This window comes from Littorina saxatilis, linkage group LG4 (genome assembly GCF_037325665.1).
Source record: "Littorina saxatilis isolate snail1 linkage group LG4, US_GU_Lsax_2.0, whole genome shotgun sequence".
Classification (NCBI taxonomy): domain Eukaryota; kingdom Metazoa; phylum Mollusca; class Gastropoda; order Littorinimorpha; family Littorinidae; genus Littorina; species Littorina saxatilis.
Window position 1 is genome coordinate 50,307,794 of NC_090248.1, and position 9,940 is coordinate 50,317,733.

At 43.3% G+C, this 9,940-nt stretch overlaps 1 protein-coding gene across 1 annotated transcript; it reads right to left on the minus strand.

Moving 5' to 3' along the window:
- Window positions 1-3,627: 3,627 nt before the first annotated feature.
- Window positions 3,628-8,619, minus strand: LOC138965010 (neurocan core protein-like). The gene is made up of 3 exons (XM_070337133.1): window positions 8,049-8,619; window positions 7,067-7,255; window positions 3,628-5,214 (listed from the first exon to the last, which is right to left on the minus strand). Exons 1-3 carry the CDS (start codon window positions 8,182-8,184, stop codon window positions 4,955-4,957), a joined length of 585 nt encoding a protein of 194 aa, XP_070193234.1. The 5' UTR covers window positions 8,185-8,619; the 3' UTR covers window positions 3,628-4,954.
- Window positions 8,620-9,940: the final 1,321 nt, after the last annotated feature.

Here is a 9,940-nt window from a genome sequence, read left to right on the forward strand (position 1 = left end):
CCGCACTAACACACGCACACGCACACACACACGCGCGCACACACACACACACACACACGCACACCCAACTTGACCCAGGTGCACTAGATCAAATCAAATCAAACAAACATAACGAAAGAACACGCTGAATTAAAGGCACAGTAGGCCTCCCGTAAACCATCACAGATACTGTTAGGCTTTTACACACAGTACAAACACACAGTTTAATCGATGATCTATTTAAATCTCTTCAAGCGAAAGCTGCGATTGATCTAGCGCTAACTGTTTGTGTGTGCAGAAGACCGACACGTATCGTACTGAATTACTATGATCAAAAGCATTAAGGAACAAAGAAACCAACAAACACACAAACTACGTAACAGTAACGTTTGTGTGCTTCTCTTTCTTAAACTTGATCCTCCCAGATCAAATAAACCACAAAACATTCCCTAATTGCAGATCCGAATATTCGTTGAAAGTACGTTAAGTTCTTTGCCGTTGTTGTAAATATATGAGTGAATGTATTCAATGTACATGTGTTGATGGTGTAGTTTTTTTCGGCGATGGTGTCAGAAACACTGAGGTTAAAATATATTCGTTAAAAGCATTCTCTTATGTGTAAACCTCATGAGCCGTTTCCGGATACATTACATTGCGCACATTTCTTGGCCTCCACACGTGAATACGCAAACGTTTTGGATGCTTAAATTGCACACAATTGTTAGCCTCTACACGCGAATCCGCAAACGTTTAGGATGCTTAAATTGCACACAATGGTTAGCCTCCACACGCGAATCCGCAAACGTTTAGGATGCTTAAATTGCACACAATTGTTAGCCTCTACACGCGAATCCGCAAACGTTTAGGATGCTTAAATTGCACACAATGGTTAGCCTCCACACGCGAATCCGCAAACGTTTAGGATGCTTAAATTGCACACAATGGTTAGCCTCCACACGCGAATCCGCAAACGTTTAGGATGCTTAAATTGCACACAATGGTTAGCCTCCACACGCGAATCCGCAAACGTTTAGGATGCTTAAATTGCACACAATTGTTAGCCTCCACACGCGAATCCGCAAACGTTTAGGATGCTTAAATTGCACACAATTGTTAGCCTCCACACGCGAATCCGCAAATGTTTAGGATGCTTAAATTGCACACAATTGTTAGCCTCTACACGCGAATCCGCAAACGTTTAGGATGCTTAAATTGCACACAATGGTTAGCCTCCACACGCGAATCCGCAAACGTTTTGGATGCTTAAATTGCACACAATGGTTAGCCTCCACACGCGAATCCGCAAACGTTTAGGATGCTTAAATTGCACACAATGGTTAGCCTCCACACGCGAATCCGCAAACGTTTAGGATGCTTAAATTGCACACAATGGTTAGCCTCCACACGCGAATCCGCAAACGTTTAGGATGCTTGAATTGCACACAATTGTTAGCCTCCACACGCGAATCCGCAAACGTTTAGGATGCTTAAATTGCACACAATTGTTAGCCTCCACACGCGAATCCGCAAACGTTTAGGATGCTTAAATTGCACACAATTGTTAGCCTCTACCACGCGAATCCGCAAACGTTTAGGATGCTTAAATTGCACACAATTGTTAGCCTCTACACGTGAATACGCAAATGTTTTGGATGCTTAAATTGCACACAATTGTTAGCCTCTACCACGTGAATACGCAAACGTTTTGGATGCTTAAATTGCACACAATGGTTAGCCTCCACACGCGAATCCGCAAACGTTTAGGATGCTTAAATTGCACACAATGGTTAGCCTCCACACGCGAATCCGCAAACGTTTAGGATGCTTAAATTGCACACAATGGTTAGCCTCCACACGCGAATCCGCAAACGTTTAGGATGCTTAAATTGCACACAATTGTTAGCCTCTAAACGTGAATACGCAAACGTTTTGGATGCTTAAATTGCACACAATTGTTAGCCTCTACACGTGAATACGCAAACGTTTTGGATGCTTAAATTGCACACAATTGTTAGCCTCTACACGTGAATACGCAAACGTTTTGGATGCTTAAATACAGTGGAACCACCCCCAACCCCCCCCTCCCCTCCTCAAAAGTCTGAACAAGTCAGGTGTCAAAAAGGAGAGAGTCTTAATTTAACTAGAGGCAACGTGGCTGTGGGCGTGGGCGCACGTGCGTGCGTGTGTGTGTGTGTGTTTCTTTTTATAATTCATTTTCAACTGTCTTTTCCCCTGATTTTAACAGAACAGAGTGCAAACAGGAAAACACACGAAAAAGATTCAGAACATTTAAGAAGAAAGGGGTTTGCTGACAAACTTTACTATTCCGTACATGCAAAAATAGAAAGAAGAACAAATTGCGTACACTGTTCAAATCCATATGTTGCGACACAATGAAATAACAGGTATGGGCCATATCAGAACAGGGCACAATATAGTACATACAACTTTCGAGAGTGTTGTTAACATCACCCGCCTAGCAGTTTCCTGAGAGACATTGATCTTTTCAAGTGCTCTCTTATTCCTTGTATTGTTTCGCACAAATCATCTGAATTCAGAGAGTTCAGACCAAACAATTCATTGGGTACAAATTCGGTACAAGCAGGAACAGCAAACACCACCACACATACAACAAGCCATGGCCTGGATGTTCCAAAACAGCACGGGTGCACAGTTCGCTAAAGGTGCCGGGCTAGAGTTAGTTTGCTCAAAGTGCTGAACAAACTCGTGTACAAGCATATTTTAAAGGAGCGAATGGCGTCAACATGCTGAATAAATATCTGGAAACGGGACCAGCACGTGCGAAGAATTTCTCAAAGAGCATGCATATTTGCAAGTCTCTATTGAAAATCAATGAATTTGTTTTCTGTCTTTACGCTCCATGTGAAATCAAAGAGTTTAATAATTTGAAAGTTTATTAAACACAAGAAGAGCAAACGCTCGATCGAGTCACTTTCGCAGTTCTGAATATTATATGAGGCATCAGATGGACAGGAAGAAATTGCTATTCACAACACAATGAGTCACGTTCACATAAAATTTGAGCCCGGTCACTTTTATAGTTTCCGAGAAAAGCCCAACGTTAAGTTGTGTGTTGCCGAACAGAAAAGGCTAGTTATCTCCCTTGTTTTTCTGATAACGTTCGTAAAAGGCTACAGATGTAAATACTTTGATGTAAAGAATAATCCTACAAAGTTTCAATCACATCCGATGAACTTTGTCAAAGATATAAAATGTCTAATTTTTCCTTTGACGCTGACCTGTGACCTTGAAAAAGGTCAAAGGTCAACGAAACCATCGTTAAAGTGTAGAGGTCATTGGAGGTCACGACTAAACAAAATATGAGCCCGATCGCTTTGATAGTTTCCGAGAAAAGATATAAAATGTCTAATTTTTCCTTTGACGCTGACCTGTGACCTTGAAAAAGGTCAAAGGTCAACGAAACCATCGTTAAAGTGTAGAGGTCATTGGAGGTCACGACTAAACAAAATATGAGCCCGATCGCTTTGATAGTTTCCGAGAAAAGTCCAACGTTAAGGTGGTGTCTACGGACGGCCGGCCGGACGGCCGGCCGGACGGACGGCCGGCCGGACAGACTAACACTGACCGATTACATAGAGTCACTTTTTCTCAAGTGACTCAAAAATCGATCTTTTGCACATTTACAAGTAGAATAGTGTTTGCAAAGTAGAAAAACAAGGGGCAAGGAGAGTGCCGACGAAATAGTGCATGATTCTGTATAATGTGTTCCCTAAGGAGCATATAGATTATGAAACACGATGCGTGTTTTCGTTATGTTGTATGTGATAAAATCGTGCTCAAAAATAGCTCTATTCTAGCGCTTGTTTGAGAATGAACGGCCGCCACCTCTGCTGATCAATCATATATAACCTAAAGGCGACAGCCAAAAGGCAATAGGCAATATCGACTTCTTTAAAACCAAACAAAAAACCCAACTCATTTTTAACTCTGTGTCCACGAAAATCGTTTCAATCGAGCCTGTCGGAGTCGAATCCAGCACCATGCATGCAGGTAACGGGAAACGCGCATCAAGCAATTACAGGTACAAGTACTGGACCCACATTAACTAAGCGGAGAGCAATTGTGACACTCTATATTGGATTTATATGTGACGGGCGCAGTGGCGTGGTGGTAAGACGTCGGCCTCCTAATCGGGAGGTCGTGAGTTCGAACCCCGGTCGCTGCCGCCTGATGGGTTAAGAGTGGAGATTTTTCCGATCTCCCAGGTCAACTTATGTGCAGACCTGCTAGTGACTTAACCTCCTTCGTGTGTACACGCAAGCACAAGACCAAGTGCGCACGGAAAAGATCATGTAATCCATGTCAGAGTTCGGTTGGTTATAGAAACAAGAAAATACAAGAAAATACCCAGCATGCCTCCCCCGAAATCGGCGTATGCTGCCTAAATGGCGGGGTAAAAACGGTCATACACGTAAAAATCCACTCGTGCTAAAAACATGAGTGAACGTGGGAGTCTAAGCCCATGTACGAAGAAGAAGAGGAGGATTTGTATTATTAAGGTGTCAAGTAAGCCCAAACCTTACCCCCTCCAATACAATACCAGGGAAGTAAATTCGCAGGTTTTTGTATAATCAAAAGTGCGAGCGAGAGCTTACTATGGTATGTACGTCACAGGTTCACCTGGAATTAAGAGTGCGTGTTAGAGTTACTTACAGGTGACACTGAATCAGCTAAGGGAAAGCCCATCCGGGGTATGGACTTAACAGGTTCACCTGGAATTAAAAATGCGTGCTGGAGTTACTTTGAGGGGAAACGTTATCCTCGAAAAGCCTTATGAGACCAAAGTTGACTTCACAAAGACTTCGCGAAGACTGTTTATCGAAAATGCAGTGGCTGAAGCTTCGTGCAACGAGCTTCGTGAAGCAGACTTAGCGAAGTCGACTTCGCCCAATTAATATGAGGCTTAGGGGCAAGCCTGTGCAGGGTATGGACTTCACAGGTTCTTCTGGCAGACGTAGCCGTACGAGCGGGTGGAGGGTCTGTCAAAGATGTAGAAACTGTGTTTGTAGAGCGCCATGACATGATCCTCCCCTCGTCCGTCGGGTTCTCCGTTGGCCCACATAGACGTGTTGACCCGGGTACCGTCCAGCCAAAAGAACTGCGTGTAGTCATGATCGGTCAGCGTGGAGTCACCCCACATCTCTCTAGGCAGCGAGCCTCCTATGTAGTAGCTGGTATCTGCGTTGGAGTACGCTGCCCAACAGAACCACACACACACAAAATAGTTGAAACAAACACATGAAATCATAGTTACTGAAGAACTTCAAGAAGGAGCCCAACAAGTTTGAAAACGTATGATAAGTGCTCTAATGGTCTTCCCTAACTTTGCATGGCGGGGTATGATTGAACGATTGTATTCTTCAAGACTCCAAATACTTACATGTCAAAATCACAACTAGTTAAAGAAGACACAAGTATAGAAAAATGGGACGGGGAGTTGTTGGTGTGAATGTGTGTGTGTGTGTGTGTGTGGGGGGGGGGGGTGAGTGAGTTGATTGGTTGGAAAGATAATTGAGTGCTGTTGGTTGGTAGTTTTGACTGGGGATTTTTTTCTGACGGATTCTGACTGACTGCAGCGCTTAAATGGCATTCTCCATCGCCTGACTTGGTAGTATTTGGGTGTGGGGGGTGCTAAAGGAATTTGCTCAATATGTTGACCAAGCGCTGTTTGAGAAACAAAATGCTTCTGATTTGATTGGCTTGATCTGATTGTTTTACTTACAAGTAAGTGCTGCCTTACTGAACGTTGTCACTCAGACCGCTTGATTTGATTGGCTGAATAAGTATTGTTGTTGATGTTTTTGACTGCTTAGACGGCATGGGTTTAATTGGTAAGTGAGTGGTGTATGGAAAATCGATCACTTAGACGTTTTGAAAAGATTCGTTGAGTGAGTCGACTTAAAAAAAAAGATTTATCAAATCTATTGATTGTATGGGGGTGTTTTGAAACGTCGATCGCTTAGTTGACTTGACTTGATAGGTTGACTGAGTAGTTTTGGGAAAATCGCTAGCTTAATTGGTTGAGGGGCGTCGGACAAATCGTTCATTCAATTCACTTGATTGAATTGGTTCAATATTTTTTCTTTGAATAAGTTGGTCGTTTAGATGGCTTGGTTTGATTGGTTGGCTGAGTGATGTTTGGAAAAGTCGATTGCTTAAAGGGCTTGAATTGATTGGTAAAACGGGTTGTGTTTGGCAAAATGAAACGCTTAAATGAATATAATATGACATGCCCTGCTTGGTTGAATGAGGGATGTTTGGAAAAGAAAGTTGAGCTCTTACATCATTAGATTTCCTTGCTTGACTGAGGGGTGTTTGGAGTGGGCGGGGATGTAGCTCAGTCGGTAGCGCGCTGGATTTGTATCCAGTTGGCCGCTGTCAGCGTGAGTTCGTCCCCACGTTCGGCGAGAGATTTATTTCTCAGAGTCAACTTTGTGTGCAGACTCTCCTCGGTGTCCGAACACCCCCGTGTGTACACGCAAGCACAAGACCAAGTGCGCACGAAAAAGATCCTGTAATCCATGTCAGAGTTCGGTGGGTTATAGAAACACAAAAATACCCAGCATGCTTTCTCCGAAAACGGCGTATGGCTGCCTAAATGGCGGGGTAAAAAACGGTCATACACGTAAAATTCCACTCGTGCAAAAAAACACGAGTGTACGTGAGAGTTTCAGCCCACGAACGCAGAAGAAGGGGTGTTTGGAAAAAACTGAATGTTTCGATGCAATTGGTGTGCACGTATCCCCCTTGTTCTGTAACACAAAATATGGTAGTTGAATCGATTGCTTTCCTGACGGACTCATTAACTAATCATTCGGAAGGCCAACGTATTGATGGTTGAGAAGGTTGACCTTAATCTCTGTTTTATAGGATTGGAATCTGACTGGCTTAGTCAATCGGTTCCATGATTGATTAATGCATTGAGTTAATGCTTCAAGCGGGTTTTCTTTGACAATTCTAAAAGCAAAAGGGTCTGGAATTATCAGGCAATGTGCCACGATGCAGATACAGGTTCACACGTTTCCCCATGACTGTTATGACTGACCTGCGTTACCGATAATGGTTTGCCTCACAGCGGACAGTTTTGCGTCAGTTTCCAAGATGGCGAGTTCAAGTCCTTGCTGTTGACAGTTGTTGATGGCGTTGTCCCAGTGGTTTACGGTGTTCGTGAACACTTTGAAGCAATAGTGCAAACTTTCAACATAGTTGAAACTCTCGCTGTTGGGGCAGGTGTCTGCAGAGAAAAGACGGAAATAGTGGTACACCCTAAACTCAAGTGTTCTACTTTTTAACACCTTTTCTGTAAGCAGTTCTGAACACAGTGTGATATTGTAGAAGCAAAAGGTAGCACATTTAAACACTAATGTTCATTAGAAAGGGTGTCCAAAAGTAGTAAACTTTAAATTAGAGTGTAGGATCTACATGCTGCAGCTTCATGTCATAAATGAACGACATGCTTCAACAACACAGACAGACAATCGACACGCAGCAGAGAGAGAGATAGAGAGAGAGAGAGAGAGAGAGAGAGAGAGAGAGAGAGAGAGAGAGAGAGAGAGAGAGAGAGAGAGAGAGAGAGAGAGAGAGAGAGAGAGAGAGAGAGAGACAGAGAGAGAGACAGAGAGAGAGACAGAGAGAAAGAGAGACAGAGAGATAGAGAGACAGAGAGAGGCAGAGAGAGACAGAGAGAGAGAGGCATAGAGAGACAAAGAGAGAAAGAGCCAGAGAGAGAGAGGCAAAGAGAGAGAGAGACAGAGAGAGACAGAGAGACAGAGAGAGAGAGAGACAGAGAGAGAGAGACAGACAGAGAGAGAGAGAGAGAGAGAGACAGAGAGAGAGAGAGAGAGAGAGAGAGAGAGAGAGAGAGAGAGAGAGAGAGAGAGAGAGAGAGAGAGAGAGAGAGAGGTTTGACAGGAACCAACATGCATGCGTCCACAAACAAAATAATTGTACAGTTTAGATACGATTGCAGTCTGCTTCCAAACAGTACATGTGATTTCATAATATAGTCATTAATAAAGACTTCATACCTGTTTCGCAGTCATTTCCAATGTACTTTACAGGGCACTTGCAGCTGTATGAATTAACACCGTCACTGCATGTCCCTCGGTTAAGACAAGGATCAGCGTCACACTCATCAATATCTGCAAACAACAGTTGAAACATTATGAGTTATTTCTAACATGCTGACTGTTAGCAAATGATAACAAGACATGTCGAGAAAAAAGATATCAAGCATGAGCCTTTTAGGCGAATGCTGATATCGTTTGTGAGACATGTCTGTTATCATTTGCTAACAGTCAGCATATTAGAAATAACGGTTTTATTACCGTTTAATTCGACCAAAAGAAATTTCGAAGCAACCCCGCGAATTTAACAGAACAGCCGCAATGGGAACTTGAGCGCTTCTACCTGATTATGCCTGTCAGTCAAAGAATTCTCGTGACCTGAGTCAGCCAATCAGAGTAACACACCTGACGTGATGAATATTCACAGGTCAAATGCCTTTGACACACAACAATCTCACAAGATAAACCATGTTGAACATGCGTTTCGGTTGCTTCGCTTTTTCTCGTTGAACAGAGAGCGACAGATTTAGAACCGACCCCAGACGGGTGGGAAATGACCTACAGATGCATTGATGTAAAGCGAGTGGCGCAATTTCACTTGATTTTTCCGAACTTTGATCATTTAGATTTCAAGTGAGCGGTCGGCATTGCACACTCAGACGATGGGCGGTGCCTTGCTGTTCCGTTACGCACCCACCGATAAAACTCGTTTTTCGGTATTTTTTAGATAAAGAGAGTATTACCTGACAGCATTCATTCTTTAGAATAAATCACGCTGATATTGTTGAATTACATTTTTACTTTGTCTTGTTAATTTTTAGCGTGATAAACAAAAAGGGTCCCTGCCTGAACGTTATAACATTTAGAGGGTCACCTAGAATCCGTCCTGATTGGTCAAAAAGCCATATGGGGCACTGAATTGGTAATAATATGAGTTATTTCTAACATGCTGACGGTTAGCAAATGATATCAAGCATGAGCCTTTTAGGCGAATGCTGATATCGTTTGTGAGACATGTCCGTTATCATTTGCTAACAGTCAGCATATTATAAACTAGATGATTACCCGCTTCGCCGGGAAGAAGTAGAGCCGAATACCCGGCCGTCGCCGGGGACCCGGCTTTGCCGGGTGTACGCCGGCATCGCCGGCGCACGAAGGAAGGGAGATCTAAAAATAGTAACGTGCAGTGACCTTCTAAATATATTAACGTACAAACGGGAATATCGATTGACGCCGGCGCACGAAGGAAGGGAGATCTAAAAATAGTAACGTGCAGTGAAAAACGAAAATCGGTTCAGCGCTGCGCGCTGAGAGCACGTGTTGAAATATCTCATCGACCAGATTTTGTGCAGGGTGTATCTGAATATGGACACCAAATTTGAAGCAGATCCATCGAGAACTTTGGCCGTGCATCGCGCACAGACAGATACACACACACACACACACACACAGACACACAGACACTAGTCGTATATATATATAGATAACGGTTTTATTACCGTTTAATTCGACCAAAAGAAATTTCGAAGCGACCCCGCGAATTAGACAGCACGGCCGCAATGGGAACTTGAGCGCTTCTACCTGATTATGCCTGTCAGTCAAAGAATTCTCGTGACCTGAGTCAGCCAATCAGAGTAACACACCTGACGTGATGAATATTCACAGGTCAAATGCCTTTGACACACAACAATCTCACAAGATAAACCATGTTGAACATGCGTTTCGGTTTCTTCGCTTTTTCTCGTTGAACAGAGAGCGACAGATTTAGAACCGACTGCAGACGGATGGGAAGTGACGTAAAGATACATTTGATGTAAAGCGAGTGGCGCAATTTCACTTGATTTTTCCGAACT

What these genes read in the sequence shown, in the direction of transcription:
- LOC138965010 (XM_070337133.1), bottom strand. Translation starts at nt 8,184, where the DNA reads ATGTTTCAACTGTTGTTTGCAGATATTGATGAGTGTGACGCTGATCCT. An exon ending in TGGAAATGACTGCGAAACAG is followed by an intron (nt 7,256 to 8,048) that starts GTATGAAGTCTT and finishes TTTTCTCTGCAG; the next exon opens with ACACCTGCCCCAACAGCGAG. An exon ending in AACCATTATCGGTAACGCAG is followed by an intron (nt 5,215 to 7,066) that starts GTCAGTCATAAC and finishes TCTGTTGGGCAG; the next exon opens with CGTACTCCAACGCAGATACC.